At 33.3% G+C, this 18,078-nt stretch overlaps 1 protein-coding gene across 1 annotated transcript; it reads left to right on the top strand.

The window, feature by feature from the left end:
* The first annotated feature begins 1,320 nt into the window (after positions 1 to 1,320).
* On the top strand, positions 1,321 to 2,669 carry LOC145670188 (protein yellow-like). The gene has a single exon (XM_081738564.1). It carries the CDS (start codon positions 1,321 to 1,323, stop codon positions 2,581 to 2,583), a length of 1,263 nt encoding a protein of 420 aa, XP_081594690.1. The 3' UTR covers positions 2,584 to 2,669.
* The last annotated feature ends 15,409 nt before the right edge of the window (positions 2,670 to 18,078 follow it).

An 18,078-nucleotide genomic window follows, 5' to 3' on the forward strand; every position in this document is an offset into this window, starting at 1 on the left:
TATCATGCAGTGTGTGAGCTCAACGCATAGCAACTTATTCAAATGGCTAACTGCAACGAACTAACACAGATAGCTATTTGAAACTAATATATTATTTTATCGATAGATGGCACCATATGTCAAGAATGTGTATTTACAGTAGCGCTAAATTTCAGTGCTAGGCGAAAACTTTTGGATTAAACCTCGTAGATAATTCATAAGTCATGAACTCAATGTTAGTCCCTCTACTTTATGAACGAATATATTAATGAGTAAAATATAGCCACTCTTTATCTCTTTTACAATGCTGTAATTTGTCACCGATCCAAACACCATATGGCATAAAGAAAAAAACTATAATAGTCTATATCAATATGTTATTAAAATGAAATCTTCGTTATCTGTTTTATCATCACGGGAAAAGAGATCAACCGTCTGAGATGATTTTTTGAACATTACTGATACTCTACCTATCTTGAACTAGGATTTTATTATATTATTTGATTAAAGTGCATATCCTGAATGAAAGGAGGATTCAAATAGAGTATCCCAGGAGCACTTCAAGTTATAGAGATGAAACTTGGTATATAAATTCCTTCTGAGAAATAAGTATTCCGATGTTTTCGGAAATTTCACTTCTGAGGGAGTTGAAAATCTTAATTCCCCATTTCATAAAATGACCAATGTTTTTGGTGCGTCGAGAGCAATAGTGTCCAGGGTGAAATGAAATGAATTTTTTGAGTTTTACGTCCCACAATTATGCTGGTTAGGCTAAAGGAGACGGTGATGATGAGAAATGAATGAAATGGTGGAATGAAGAAAGTGGGACGAAACCGGAGAACCCCGAGAAAACCACGCACACGGTGTTTGTCCACCACAAAGTTCACCTGGCGGGAGCAGAGTTTGAACCCGAGATCCCTAACACCAGAGGTGAGCGCTCTACCACTGAGCCACCGCGGCCCCAGTGTCCAGGGTGATAATTAGATTTCTATTTCACCCTTATTATGCATGTCCAACCCCAGTTTTAAAGAAGACTGAATCCTTAGACATATAATTAAGCCTAAAAATTGACGCCGACTGACTTCCAGCCCGAACAACGACTTCTAATTTTATTGTAACAGAAAAATACAAAGATGAAATTTTAACTCAAAGGCAAATTACTTACGTCTAGTATAATATTATACAGTGATATAATATATTAATATATAAACTAGGAGTTTGAAATGAATTTATTTTAATAATTTTGATATGATTCATGCTAATAATGTTGTTTATTAATTCTTCAAAGGTAAAGAAAAGTATGTAATTAATAAATTTTATCAATTTCTTTTACAGGCAAAAATGCTTCGACTGTGGATCTGTCTTGTGGTATTTGGCCATCTTTCTTTGGGAAAGATTGAGATCATCCATAGGTGGCGCACACTGGACTTCGACCAGTCTTCACAACTTGACGGCAATGGCTCACAAGTATTATATGATCCAGAGGAAAACGTCTTCACTGGCATGACTTTATGGTCGGATCGGATTTTCTTTGCAGTTCCCAGATTCCGTCCTGGTGTTCCATCAACAATAAACTACATTTCGCGCACAGGTCCATACAAGGAATCGCCACCTCTTCGACCATATCCTAGCCTTGAGTGGCAATCCGAAGGTACAAACTGTTCAGGATTTGTTTCCGTATTTAAAACAAGAGCTGATGATTGCGGGCGCTTGTGGGTTCTGGATAGTGGTGTAATTGACTCTATAAGTAATTTCAGAACTGTGTGTCCTCCGCGAATATTCATTTTCGATCTTGCAACGGACAAACTTCTTCGTAGAATTGAGATGCCTCAAGGGGTTATACGACCTGAAACACTGTTGACCAATATTGTGGTAGATATTCAAGGCCGTTGTGAAAATACATACGCGTACATGACTGATTCCACTCAACCTGGAATCGTAATATACGATTTGTATCATGATCTTGCATGGAGAATAGAACATCGATTAATGTGGCCAGATCCTGATTTTGGAACCTATGAAGTTGAGGGTGAATCGTTTACTTTAATGGATGGAATTATCGGACTGGCTCTATCTTCAGATAATAATACATTATACTTTCAACCCTTTGCTAGCAACAGACTTTTCTCTGTATCTGCCAGACTTTTACGTGATAGAACCCTTGCACGTAACCCTGACAACATTGTTGTGACAATTCACGGTATGAAAACATCTCAAGCTGCACCATTAGCAACAGATGCCAAAGGTAATGTGTATCTTGGTCCAGTTTCGGAAACTGAAATTGTTCAATTCAATCCACATATTGGAGTACAGAGAACTATAGCCAAAGACAGAACTTTACTCCAATTCCCACTTGACATGGAATTTGATGGCGACGGAGGTCTTTGGGTTATCACTACCAGATATCAGAAGTTTTTCAGACAAACTCTGAATCCTGCCGAATTCAACCTACGAGTGCTACGGATAACGCAAAATTTCCCTGCACTTCAACACCATCCTTTGAGTTATTTATTGCCAACAGTGAGCAATAGCACTTTCTTGTTTTTTTCCTTAGATTTAGTTAAAGGGATTAATAAAGATACGCTTAATGGAAGTGACCATTAATTGTAGGAAAAGTGAATGTTATCTAGTAAGTATTAATAATGTGCTCAGTGTCAGTGCCATTTGTCTTGTGTTGCAGTGATGAATTGATTTTTCTGTTTATAGTTCCACTTAAGATATAGACACTTTGGAAATTGAATTTCTTAAAAATGATCTAGTGAAAGAGAAAACTAACATTATTAATTATTCCGTCTATTATTTGTTTATGCATGATATTTAATCAATTACTTCTTTTGCCAGTAAGTCCTCTTTATACAAACTTATTATGTTTAAAGTGCTAGATTATTTTGTATTATATATATGAATAAAATATGTATTATCGATAATTACGTACACAAACAAGTTGAATTTCAGAATACAAAATATAAATTGTTCTATAACCACATGTGACCACATTTTTGAAGGCTTAAGGGAGGTATATGTGGTACGTGGAAATTAGAGTTAAAGCCCAGGAAAAGGGGCAATTTTCCTATTTTTTAAAAAAAAGAACTTCGTTTAATATTAGAAATCCAAATAATGATTTAAAATGAGATCACTTCTAGGAACACTGAAATGACTCAACATTTATCAGAAAAACGATATGCATGTAAGAGTAATCTATTTGTCTCTACATTCTACAAGTTTCTTTTTATAAAGTAATAAGTATAAAGTAAGAATCAACATTTTCTTTAATTACCTCTTAAAAAAGATATTACAAAATATCTAATGTTAGGTAATTAAATATACAGTAATTAAAGCATTAATTTTCAGCTATAGTTTAAAAAATGTACATTACTTTCTTTTAAAGTGAAACATTACTTGATGAATGGGAACATTTAGAGAAAGTGATGCACCTTAATCTGAATCGGAACTACACCTAAACTGAGGCAACCTGTTTCATGGAAAATAATCTTTTTCTCGATAACAGTGTACGACTTGAAAAAAAAACAAACAAAATATTTACAATTGTATGCTGTGTTACCAATACTGCAAATTACCAATACTAAAACTTTCATAAGAATGATTTATATCACTAGTGTACCAACATCTATCTTTATAATATAATATTGTTGAATTGTAAAATTTACTTAAGTTTAATGAAAAGGTACATTGATTACCTTAGTGCAAAAACTAAATATAAGAAACTACTATTGAAAATTAAACAGAATTATATATTACTGGTGTGATTTTGGAAAGGGAAAGGTACAAATATGTGATACTGATGAAGTACAACGTAAGGTCACATGATTACAACCACAATCAAATATGTAAAAGACAGGTAAACTATAATATATTAATTTTATAAACACTGTAATTTAAGTACGCAATATTTAAGTAAAACTTTACAGTTATTTCTTTTTCCATATATTTGTTTTCGTACTGTGTTAAATTAGTGTTTGCAATGCATATAAGAATTTTGTTGATAAGTAGAACTGGATGTGAAACAAACATTCTAACATTAAATTAAAACAAATTCACAGTTTTTTCTATAGTACGTATAGAGAAAAAAGATACTCTTTGTAAATAAATTTATCATGAATCTTTTATTGAAATACGACTTGTGTAGTATACAATGAAGGAGAAGTTTCATTTTCATCATTTCTTAACATGTATAGAAGAACATGTGTGTTCTTTTACTCTCTGTAGCAATTAATTAAACCATGGTATTAATAGTAAGACATTAATAGTAAAACTATTACAGATCTTATAATGTTAAAATTCGTACATTTATAAATTTCTATTCTAGACTGAATTTTTAAACCTTTCACAATGTGAAAAGATTATTTCTGTAACTAATTGTCAATTACTTGAGGTTGTAAGAGATTATACTAAATGTGATTTATATCCATGCCATGTTATAAAATGACTATTTACTAAATGAAATAAATATATTCACATCGTATAACAACAAAATTCTGAAAATTTTTCATTGTTGGAAATTCTTATACGAAATAGGTCTATTAACTTGTTGAGGGTGACTTACCACAAATGAAGTCAAAATGTAATCTTATCTCAAGGGACTACATACCATCATGTTTAAATGCTCATACTTTAAAAAGAAAAGAAACAACTTCACTCAGGTCCTAGAATATCATAACAACCAAAAACCCATGTTTCATATAAGCTTGTAAGACATATTTCATTTCTCGTTAACTATTGGCCGGATCTCGACGAAATTTGGTGGGAGAGTAGCCCATCACCTAGTCCAGTATTTCCCATTTGATGGTCCGCAAGTCTTTGAGGGTCCGTGGAACAAATTGTAGTAGATCCGGAGGATCTTGAAGGATTTAAAGTACGTAGAATCTTTTCGCGGCAAATCCGAGATACAGAAAGCCGTATTTATTGTTGATAAAAATTAAAAGTATTAATTACAAGATTCACAAATTCAAGATTACATAGCATAAAATAATAAAATGTATGTATCTTGAAGTGATGTTTTGAAGTATGTTCTGATTTTCAGTTTACAAAAATGAATTCAGGACAAAGAGTTACATTTCTAGTAGAAATAATCGATTAACACTGTATAATCTATCTGTGAATTTTCTCAGTTTATATATTTGAAATTATTCTTGTTGTTCTCGCCCTTTGTGTTGTTTAGAGATTTCAAAAAGAGAACATTAAATCTATCATGTGAGTGGCTTAACTTTGAACTTCAAAACATCACGTACACACAGTCATAGTCATCCATTTGTTCATACATTGATAATACTTCTGGAACCAAGTATTGACTTTGAGTACATAAGATTGTTAACAGAACAGAAAAGCAAATATTTAAAGCTGATAAATTATCTATGTTAACGTAAGAAGTCATGATCATGTGCTCTGAGTAAACAAAACAGCAACTAGAGAATTATCTACAAAAGCAAACACATCGTGGATAGCTGAAAGATTATCTATAGAAGTCTCGTTCGACTTCAAACTCAAGCAATGATTTCATAGTTGAGTCTTATCAGTTTAAAAACTAAAAGTTCAGAATAACTTAAATGGAAAGAAAAAATATACTTGGAATTACATTAGAAACAAATATATAAAATATTAAAAGAAAAATAAAATATATACTCCTGATACAGCCATATATTTCACTTCTCCCCTTATCGAAAACAAAATTTTAAATCGTAAAATTTTGTTTTAAGTTACTTTCTGCTTATCTAATTTTGTCTCTGGGACTAGGTATTTTCTGTTCGTGGAAGGAATTTCTTCTGATTTATTCACTTCGAGTGAATTAGCTATTTTACTCATTATAATTACCTTATCAGCAATATCTTCTCGTTGTGGAATTTTATTTACAATAGTAGGCTTAATACATATCTGTCTGCAACATACATCTTCTTTGTACCATTTGTAAAATAACTTCAAACATCCGCATCTTTTACAGCAACAACAAATTACAATAATAAATGCTTTTGCAGCACAGACATACGCAAGAATAGATAAATTTGGTATACTATTGGTATGATTAAGTTTCCATTCTTCCTCAGATGTTTGCTGTTGAATTTCATCAACCTTATGACTTACGTATTTCAAATCTTGGACAGTAGTTATAACATGTTTCAAAGGTAAATCTATGGTTATATCTGAAAAACGAACTTTCTCAGCCAATACTTCACAGGAATCTAAAGAGTTTAAACTGAGGAATTACATCTTTGTGGGAAACATTAACTGATAGAATATTTTGGAATTGGATTAAAGTACTAATACCATATTCTTTACAACCATTGTTTAAATGAATTTTGCAAGTCGTTTCAAATTCACATCATAAGGTTCTTGTGATTTACAAACAATAGTTATCTTTTCATTTTCTGGAGCGATATACAACTACTTATTATTACCTGTTGGAACTAGCGTTTGTTCTATTATCTGCACAATTCTTTGATTGCGATGATTATGAATATTTCGAACATATTGGAGCAGTTAAGCTTCACAATCTTCATGCAAAGTGTCGAAAGAATACGGAAGTTATGTTTACAAATAAACCAATCGTCTCTTTGAAACTCTAATTTACTTATTTTAAAATAGTGTTGCTTTGTGTTATCCATAAGTAACATTTTTTTCTGGTTGAATAAACATATATTTATCAGTTTTGTCTAATATAAATGGAAATGGCATTACCTGGTAAGTGAAATATTTCATATTTTCCCCGAGTGGTAATCGAATGAGATAACCTAATAAATCATCATTAATAAAGAGATGTAAAGAAAGAAGTTTCAAAAGTAAATACCCATAAGAAACACTAAGAGGAATGGGTAATGATACACAATTATTCAAATCAACTTGAGAAATGTTAAAATGTTGAAGTATCTGCAAAAGAGGTTTTTATGTGATGTTGTAATATTCCATGTTGAGCTTTTAAGATAGCGCGCAGGACTACATCATTCCGTGCTTTCAAATCTCTAAATAATTGGTCTAATTTCTGAATGTGATCATTTAATGCTACCTTTATCTTTAAATTTAGAAATTCTTTATTTAACTGAGAAGCACGTTTGTTCAACTCATTTTTCAATGATTCTATTTTTCACTCAATAATTCTTCATTATTTTCTACAACATATAAAGTATTATTAATGGAATGGAATGTCAATTGGACAACTACCATTTGATCTGTGCTCAGTTTCAGAAAATCTTTCTGATCAGTCACTAATTTCTGAATCTGCTGGGTGAAATAATCAGGGTCGCGACTGTCCAAATTCCCAAATATTACCTTTGAAATTTCACCCACAAAATTAATTATTCCGCTCTTATTTCTATAAGAATCCCTGGTGACTTTTATACTTTGATCTATGATTTTACGTAACCCTTGAATTCATCGAAAACTTTGATTCCCATTTATATTATCACAACTTGTTTCGTTGGCTTGTACCATATTTAATTTGCATATATAATTTGCATATAATATGTTTTGAGAGAAAAAATACTTATTGATTACATTGTAATTAAAAACTAACATAAACAATATCACAAACACAACCAGTCGCCGTTCTACATTGTATATTTGTGTTAAGCTCAAATTGTTATAATATAATCCAGGTGAATCATGGAATTTTTCCTCTTGTACGCCAAGGAAAGCAAATATAAATAGGAGAAATAACCATAAGCACAAAGAGTAAGCGAACCATACTTGAAAGAGGTATGTTATGATATTAGAATTTCTCAATAGTATAATTTCAGTCTATTCGCATGCACAATTGTAACCTTTCCACCTCTTTTAGTCAGACAATTTACACCTTTTGTGTTAATGACTGTATATGGACATACCCAATAAGTTAGTTTCTTCGAACGTCCACAACGTACGGTTTCATCAAAAAGTAAAACTTCATCAGGTTTGAAAAGAAATTCATTACTATCTTGATCATAACATTCTTTGTACTTTTCCTTGGATATCTGCAACTTTAATTTGGCAAGTTGGTGAAGTTGTTGCGATTTCTGATTTAACTCTTTGACACAGTCGTCGTAGTTATACAGTGGTTCAAGGAGTTTCTTTTGGAGAACGCCTGGAATGTTAGCTTTCTTACCAAACAACAACTCATGAGGTTGAAAATTTATACTTATGTGAGGTGTCGTGTTATATACAAAAATAGCATAAGGAATATAGGTATCCCAATCTCTGAAATTCTTTAAGTCAACGGTAGAAACGTTCTAGACTACCGTTTGATTGTGGATGATAACTAGAAGAATTTATCTTTTCAATTTGCAAAATTTTACATACTCTTTTCATAATATCTGACATGAAATTACTCTCTTGGTCTGTAAGAACTATCTGTGGAATACCGTATTTTAAAACTATATTTTCTAGAAAAGCTCTGGCTATTGTATCAGCATCTTGCTTTGGTAGTGGGACTGCAAATGTATATTTCGAAAGTTCTCCGTGGATTGTTAACATATACCTGTTACCTTTGTCTGTTGTTGTTAGGGGTCCTACAACGTCCGAACATACTTTTTCTAAAGTGGTGAAAGGTGTAGTTGTAATTTCAAGACGCGTTTTCACTTTAGGACAAATTTTCTTTCGTTGACTGCCGGATGAATTGTTCTGTCTTCTCTTAACATTGGCCAAAGAAATATGTCTAAGTCATTTATTATTATGTATTCTTTTACTTTTTCATAAGTACGACAAACACTGATGACCTCCTATTGCAATTTCGTGAAATTATTTTAATCGTGAAAGTCTTTTTGTATCTTCGTCTAAAAGATGTCTATCTATTACATCTGCTTGTAATGCATACATCCTTCATCGAGCATCTGCATTTGTATTCCTTTTTCCTTGTTTGTAAACGATTTCATAATCTAGCTCTTCTAATTGAATTCTGCATCTAATTAATTTAGGGGTGGGATCTTTTACCACTAGGTGGTTTACAGTCCGTGATAAATGTTACTTTCCTACCTAGAATGTAAGGTTTGTAAATTTTATAAGCCCAAATAATCGGAAGTAACTCCTTTTCAGTTGCATTGTATTTAGTTTCTGCTTGATTAAATTTTCTACTTGAGTAATCAATGAGTTTATCTTTTCCTCTTTCACCTTGACTCAAAATAGCTCAAACGCGTTGAGGCAAGCATCCGTGGTTACTGTAAACGGTTTTGAAAAATCTGAGTATTCTAAAACACGAACTTTAGTTAGTTTTTCTTTCAAAGTTTCAAAAGCAAGTTGCTGATTTGGCTGACCACTGAAATTTTGCGTCTTTTTTTCAGAAGAGAGGTTAAAGAATATGCGATTTTAGCGTAATCTGGAATATGTCTTCTATAGTATCCTGTCAAACCTAAAAGTCTTTTACTTGTTTCTTATAGTTGGAGACTGGAAATTTATGAGTTTTGAGATAAGCCGGGGATCTGCTTTACTCCGTCAGCTGTAATCACATGCCCTTAATAAACTACTCGTGGCATAAAAACACTCTGATTTGTCTGTTGTAATTACAAGTTATTTTCTCTAAATCTTTGCAAAATCTCTCGGAGTTATTTTTAATGTTTTTCGAGCGTGTTAGAATATATCACGCAATCATCAAAAAATGAAACATGAAGTTCCTTGTAATCCGGACAGAACTCTAATAATCACATATTGAAATGAATTTAGCGCATTTTTTAGCCCAACATGCATTCTAAGATAATCAAAATGGCCTTTGTCTGTCAAAAGGCAGTTTTTCGTCTGTCTTCTTCCTATGATAAACGGAAGCAATGTCTAAGGTGCTGAAGTGTTTGTATTTTCCTAAACGGTCCAAAATATCTACAGTGTTTGGGAGCGGAAAAGAGTACCCTATAGTCAAATTATTTAAATTATGAAAACCAATAAGCACACGATATTTCTGTTTCCCTGAAACGTCCATCTTTATAGAAATAACTAACATAGGAGAAATGAAAGAAAAGGTAGATGGGTAATGATTTCATTTTCTAACCTTTGTTCTACTTGTTTCTTCACTTCGCGATAAATATCTGGTAATTGGTAGTTCTTTTGATTTTTGATACTACCTTGAAATTCTGGTTTCAAAGGAATAGCGTGTTCAATAGCTGCTGTTGCAGTAAGTTTCTCTCCGAGGAGATAAAATATATCATTATAGTCTATGGAGAGCTACCAAATTATTACTTTCTCTTGGGAATCTAAATTTTCTAGTCTGATCAGAGATCTTAGTAGTTCTACTCTTTTACTAATACTATGATTACTAATGTGTTTATCTTGTTCTATGTGAGCAACTAAAGTTTCGTCAAATTCTTCTAATTAGACTGGAGCAACTTCAAAGTCCTTTTCTTCGTCATTTATATTCATTACACAACAATTGCATTTATTATCTTTAGCTGCAGTAAGTCTCTCTGCAAGAAAAATCACTTCTTCTAAGGAAACTGTCCCTACGCCATTATTCTTTGCTGAGATTTCTAATAGTTGACAACGACGTGGAATCGTATATTTGTTATCACTTGTTTCAAATGATATGATGCGTTCATGTTTCTCTAAGAAATCTCTACCTATTGTTCCTGAATAGGAGCTAGGTAATAATTTATCTACTACGTGAAACAAAGCTGGAATAGATTTCTGATCAATTTCAAAACTCGAAGTTAAAGGACCACATGAAAATGAAGGGGAACCTGATATACCTTTTATTTTTGTAACAACTATGATCAATTTTATTCACTAAGTACGGAGACAGAATGTCTGTATGAATGCATGTAATGTCTGATCCTGTATCGATCAAAAATTATTAGTACTTGGTCCTAATTTTTTTATTTGTACTTAAAGATTACGTGGACGTTCGTTTTCTCCTTTACAGCGCTTTGTCAGAGGAGGAAAGTAAACAGACAACTGATTTACGTCCATCATCCGTTTCCCGCATTCATTTTGATGAACTTATTTTGGTTCATTCATTTCTCTGTACCTTGTCCCTGCCTTCCCACAGAAAGATACTTCGACCCACAGCTGTAGCCAGAACAACAATACTCGTACTTACTAGTAGAGTCTTCATGCATCTCCTGTTCATGGCAACACATACGAAATCCCTCTAAACTTTGGCTAGCAATATACCGCACGTTTTTGTTTTGTGTGCCTTTACTATAGTTTAGTCTACAATTGGCCTCAATGTGCCCAGGCTTTTTGCAAAAATAACAAGAAATGTTTTTCTTAAATTTCATACTTCCTTGTGATTGCGAGTTCTTCCCTTTCTCTGTTCTATCCTTATTAGAGAATTGGGTAGATTCCTGTTCCAAACAAATTTCTATTGCCCCATAAATCAAAGTGTCACTATCAATACTGCGTGCTATCATTTGAATTCTGTCGTCTGAAAGACCTTGTATGAAAGATGCTTTAGCTAAATGCTGAATTAACTCTACGGCTCCTGGAACACGATCCTCGTGTAATATTCTTACTGCTGTTCCTTTTAACTGATTCTGCAAGGAATCGACCGTGAACCCCAATCTGCGATACTTTTTTTTGTTGTGCCAGGCAATAAACAGCAATCATAAAAATCGATTGTTCTCCTAATCGAATAGTTTTCTTGTAACACTTCTTTTACTTCGGCCCAAGTTTCAGTGGCACTTCTTACTAACAACTTCGACTTTACATCACCAATAATACACGCTTTTACAAATTTCAATAACTTACTACGTTCGGCCGATTGAACTAGAGGAAAAGCTGTATTGTAGTTTTCTACAAACACAAAAAGAGCGCGTTTCCCTCCACTGAATGGGTTATATATTAACTTTAAAGCTTCCTAAATGGAACAATAATCTGTTTCAAAGTCAGCATTACTGTTTGTTTGCGAATCTGTCATGTTTTACAGAAATTTAAATAGTTATAAATTTACCTTACCGAAATCCTAATGGCAATCGTATTATTATATCGCTTAAGATAACCTTATATCCATTCGGGCATTCTTTCTATCGAAGTATGTACAAAAGCACGTGTACTGAACTGGGTTTCCTTCTTTGTAAAAAAAGCGTATAAATATTCTTTTGTCCTATTCTGAATAACTTGTATTTCTGGCCAGGGAAAAGCAGTTATTCACAGTTCTAATTCTTCCAACTGAATCTCACAAGAAACCTAAGAAATTGTTTTGTACTCACTGTTTGTTGTGGAACTGTAAGTCCGGACAGATTGCCCCTAAGCATGTTGAAACAGATGCTGGTCACCGCTGAGAGATGAAATCTAGTCCTCCTGGGTACCCTTTGTTAGTTCTCTCCGCTGCAATACCGGGTTCTTGATTGTCTTCTTCTACACTCACAACAAACCGCCATACGGGGTGTTAACAAAGTGTCTCTGCTTGGTAGGATTCGGTTTTATTCTGTCCCTCAGGTTGCGCCAGTAAACTGACACTTCGCAGTAAAAAAATTAAAACTATTCACTTTCAAAAATGTTAAAATGTCGGCTGATATCTTTCTTTCTCCTGGCTTACATAGCCACCCAGATTCATATATATATAATGAAAATTAGTAGCTTTCCTTTTCTTCTGAACAAAGATTCGATTTCAGTATAAAAATTTGCAAAGAGTGAGGTTAATTGTTCTCAGTCACGCCAAAATTTTTGACGTTTCCTGGTATAATGGGTTAGTTCAAAATCCAATTCAGGTCGATGTGTTACGGCTACGCGAATCCCACCGCCGCCACCAATTCCCTGTAATAGAACCTGATGTCGTTGGAGGATTCAAAGAAAGTAGTAGGATCTTTTCGCGGCAAATCCGAGATACAGAAAGCCAAATTTATTTTTGGTATAAATTAAAAGTATTAATTACAAGGTTCACAAATTCAAGATTACATAGCATAAAATAATGAAATGTATGTACCTTGAAGTGATGTTTTGAAGTATGTTCTGATTTTCAGTTTACAAAAATGAATTCAGGACAAAGAGTTACATTTCTAGTAGAAATAATCGAAAGAACTACGACGAAGCAGCCAGTCAGTAAGAACCGTAGATCTTAAAATAGAAGTATATGCTCTGGGTGGATGAGAAAGAGAGTCTTGTTCAGATGAATGCTTGCGGTAATTACACGTCTATAATTTTAACACTGTATAATCTATCTGTGAATTTTCTCAGTTTATATATTTGAAATTATTCTTGTTGTTCTCGCCCTTTGTGTTGTTTAGAGATTTCAAAAAGGGAACATTAAATCTATCATGTGAGTGGCTTAACTTTGAACTTCAAAACATCACGTACACATAGTCATAGTCATCCATTTGTTCATACATTGATAATACTTCTGGAACCAAGTATTGATTGAGTACATAAGATTGTTAACAGAACAGAAAAGCAAATATTTAAAGCTGATAAATTATCTATGTTAACGTAAGAAGTCATGATCATGTGCTCTGAGTAAACAAAACAGCAACTAGAGAATTATCTACAAAAGCAAACACATCGTGGATAGCTGAAAGATTATCTATAGAAGTTTCGTTCGTCTTCAACCTCAAGCAATGATTTCATGGTTGAGTCTTATCAGTTTAAAAACTAAAAGTTCAGAATAACTTAAATGGAAAGAGAAAATATACTTGGAATTACATTAGAAACAAATATATAAAATATTAAAATAAAAAATAAAAATATACTGCTAATACAGTCATATATTTCACTTCTCACCTTATCGAAAACAAAATTTTAAATCGTAAAATTTTGTTTTAAGTTACTTTCTGCTTATCTAATTTTGTTTCTGGGACTAGGTATTTTTCTGTACGTGAGAGGAATTTTTTCTGATTCATTCACTTCAAGTAAATTAGCTATTTTACTCATAATCACCTTATCAGCAATATCTTCTCGTTGTGGAATTTTATTTACAATAGTAGGCTTAATACATATGTCTCCAACATGCATCTTCATTGTACCATTTGTAAAATAACTTCAAACATCCGCATCTTTTACAGCAACAACAAATTACAATAATAAATACTTTTGCAGCACAGACATACGCAAGAATAGATAAATTTGGTATACTATTGGTATGATTAAGTTTCCATTCTTCCTCAGATGTTTGCTGTTGAATTTCATCAACCTTATGACTTACGTATTTCAAATCTTGGACAGTAGTTATAACATGTTTCAAAGGTAAATCTATGTTTATGTCTGATAAAGGAACTTTCTCACCCAATACTTCACAACGATCTAAAGAGAGGTTAAACTGAGGAATTACATCTTTGTGGGAAACATTAACTGATAGAATATTTTGGAATTGGATTAAAGTACGAATACCATATTCTTTACAACCATTGTTTAAATGAATTTTGCAAGTCGTTTCAAATTCATATCATAAGGTTCTTGAGATTTACAAACAATAGTTATTTTTTCATTTTCTGGAGCGATATACAACTACTTATTTTTACCTATTGGAACTAGCATTAGTTCTGTTACCTGAACAATTCTTCAATGTATGAACAAGTGTATGACTATGACTATGTGTACGTGGTGTTTTGAAGTTCAAAGTTAAGCCACTCACATGATAGATTTAATGTTCCCTTTTTGAAATCTCTAAACAACACAAAGGGCGAGAACAACAAGAATAATTTCAAATATATAAACTGAGAAAATTCAAAGATAGATTATACAGTGTTAAAATTATAGACGTGTAATTACCGCAAGCATTCATCTGAACAAGACTCTCTTTCTCATCCACCCAGAGCATATACTTCTATTTTATGAGGTACGGTTCTTACTGACTGGCTGCGTAGTCTTAGTTCTTCTCTTTCCTTACAGTACAATATGAATAAACTATACCATGTACTTTCGCAAATTGTAAAAACCACTTCTTCAGAATTTACATAAATTTCCCGTTTAACACTCGGACGAGCTAGGCTAGTAAGTAATCTCCACAACCCCCTCAGTAGTGAAGTTTCTTTCAGCTGAAGCAGTCAGCACAGGTAAAGTAGCCACTATTTGCAACATTTTTAAAAAATTGGAATAAAATGTTTCATTGTTCTGCACCAATACATCAATATTGTCACTGCTCGGAATGAATACCTGAATGGTTGTAAGGAGATGTTCGTGGTTTATTCCAAATTGCTCTATTCTGAAGTGACAATATTAAAATGCTATGAAAACAGATCTATAATACCTTTTCTGGGGCATAAGCATATATTTTCCTTGTAATGCTGACGAGAAAATTCTTGGTTTCTCAGTATTGATTCCAGTTGTACGGTGAATGTCTATGGCTCCTTCAAAACGCAATTTCAGCTTCTTGTTTGCATTGGAATGACAATAATTTATTAAACTATCATTAACATGTTGAATGTCTTCATAAAACCCGAATATCATCCGCGTCATGTTTCATTCATATTGTTATTATGCCATGAGTATATTAATATAACTATACAAGATAAAAAGTTCTATTAAGTAGTATCTAGATATCTATAAAATTATTTAAAGTCGTAGTACTTAAGCTGCACGTAATTTTTTAATTAAATAGAAAAGGACATAAGTACAAGAAGTATTATTTGGAAAACTGTAATTGTCAATAATTAACTTGAGTTGAGTTGATTTTGAGTTTAACGTCCCGTTCAGCAGTGAGCCTATATGAGACGTAGACCTACTGATTAGCGTGGAATCCGAACTACATGAGCTCCCGCCGGGAATCGAACCCAGGTCACTTAATAATTAACTTGTCATAAATGTCGGAAAGAAGTAAATAGCATAGTTTATTGTACTAAATATTGTAAAATGGCTGACGAACATTCTGTACAACTAAAAGATATGCAAATCCTAGGCGAAAGGTGTTAACTAAAGACAATGTGAGTACTCTGGTATGCATTATACACTCAACAAGAATTGGAGCAAATAGTAAAGTGAGACTACTGACTCCAGCGACTCGAATTAAAATAGTAGTATGTAAACTTTGCGAGAAACAATCGAGCGCATCTTTACGTCTGGATGAGATTTGCAACTTAATTCCGAAAACGTTAGACGGCAAGTTTCACGGGGTCAATCGAGAATGTTATCAATTATTCACAAATGTGAAATACTTAAAGCGTTCCCTACATACACAAGAAGAGCCATCAACATCAAAGAAGCAGTGAATTTCTCGAGAAAAGAAGTCGAACTTTACTATTTCCTTCTAATGTGTGCATAATTTGTGGAAAAGGTAAAAAGTGGGTACAACAGAAACAAAACCCGTGTTTTAGAATCATTAACTAAGTTTGTTACTCTATCAGCCCGGGAATCAATTCGAAATGCTGCATTACTTAAAAATGACCAAAATATTCTTCGTGAAATTTTTGAGGTTGATCTCATAGAAAGAGAGGCACATAACCACTACACCTGCAGGCGAAATTATATGCGATCAGAAGACAGAAATCCATCCCATCCTGAGTCAGCAGCGTCTGCAATGATACTAGCTCATGAGCAAGCATTGAAATATACTTGTGATTATGTAGAGGCGAATATAATTGGTGGTTGTGTGGTCGAGAGAATGACAATGTTGAAGGAGAAATATTTATCGTATATGCAAACACATTCCCCAACATTTTATAATCCAAATTATAAAACAGACAAATTAAAAGACAGATTAATCAATCATTTTGAAAAAAAATCTGTTTTTGGCAACCAAAGTACAGAAGTAAACTTGTTTATTCTGACAGGCTATAGAATCTGCCAAGGACAAGCTATAGAATCTGCCTTCGAACTCGCATCGTCTGATGATAGAAGCTTAAAAGAAGCAGCACTTATGTTGCACAGACATTTGATCGACGCGTTTAGCAGTTCCTACGAATTGCCATGGCCCCCTTCTGTAAAGTTTCTTACATCTGAATCCGTGAAAGTTCCAAACATCCTAATCACATTTCTTCAACGTATGTTAGTCAGTAATGCAGATGATGGAATAGTCTATCTGACAGAAAAAAAGTTCTGATAAACTCGATCGCTGAAGATATGTGTTATGCATCAAGCAATGGACAATAGAAGATGTCAAACATTAGCTACTAGGAATGTCAGTTCGACACATTACAGGAAGTGCAGAAATGATTTGCTTGCTAAATCGTTTAGGACATTGTATTTCTTATTCCACTCTTCTCGAACTAGAAACTGCTATATGTTAAAAAAAATAATAAAAGACAGAAATTCGCTTGTGCCTCCTGAAATAAGATCAGATTCAAATCTAATTACATATTTTGCTTGGAATAATTTTGATATTAATGATGAAACACCAACAGGAATTGGAGCAACTCACTCGACACATGAAATCCTTATTCAGGAGAAGATAAACTCTTTTAGTTCTTCAAAAGGTAGTGAATGCGAAACAACAAAAGAACGAACAAAAAAAAAGATCTGTCTCGCCCAAACATCCGATTTAGAACCATGTTTCCTGAAATCAAAGGTGAGATTTATTTGCAGATGGGGCCAACAATTAACATCACATGAGAATCCGTGAACATACCTGAAATATCAGATTTTCTCTGGATACTTGCAATGAAGTTTTCTAATAAGCAGTGTGTACCAATTTGGTCTGGTTGGATCAACGAAACGAGGAACAGCGTCCTGAATACACAAGTCTTACCATCAACGAGATCTTATTTGCCACCCGTACCACACCCGATCACTGACAATAAAACTGTTCAACATATACTTAAAATATCACAACAAGTGTCCTCTGAGTTGGGTCAAGATTATACATTTATTACTCTTGATTTAGCTGCTGCCAGGATTGCATATTCTATTGTGTGGTAACATCAGTCAGCCTTCAAAAATGTTATTATCCAACTTGGTTCCTTTAGTATGATATGTTCCTATTTAGGATGCATTGGAATGTTCTTAAATGGAAGTGGGTTTTCCGAAGTAATAATTGAATCGGGAATACGTGCAAGTGGTTCTATTGAAAAGGTTATCAATGGAAAACATTATAACAGATCAGTTAGAATTCATGAGACTTTCTATGAGGCGTTGTTGAAGAAATTTGTTGAAGAAGAAACCAATGACGAACAGCTTTCTTCTGTTATGAACGAGTTAATGCACTTCGTAAACTCTGAAATTATTGGAGCATTAGATGAACTTTATAATGAGAACAAAGTAAAAGCTCTCTTTGAGAGTTATAAGAATTTCAAAGATAAAGTGCAAAATGGAGCAGTGGGGAAGACTCCT

Source organism: Thermobia domestica, chromosome 14 (assembly GCF_964235325.1).
Source record: "Thermobia domestica chromosome 14, izTheDome1.hap1.1, whole genome shotgun sequence".
NCBI classification, from domain to species: domain Eukaryota; kingdom Metazoa; phylum Arthropoda; class Insecta; order Zygentoma; family Lepismatidae; genus Thermobia; species Thermobia domestica.

Excerpts from the sequence above, each read along its gene's own strand:
- LOC145670188 (XM_081738564.1), top strand. The coding sequence starts at position 1,321 with ATGCTTCGACTGTGGATCTGTCTTGTGGTATTTGGCCATCTTTCTTTG.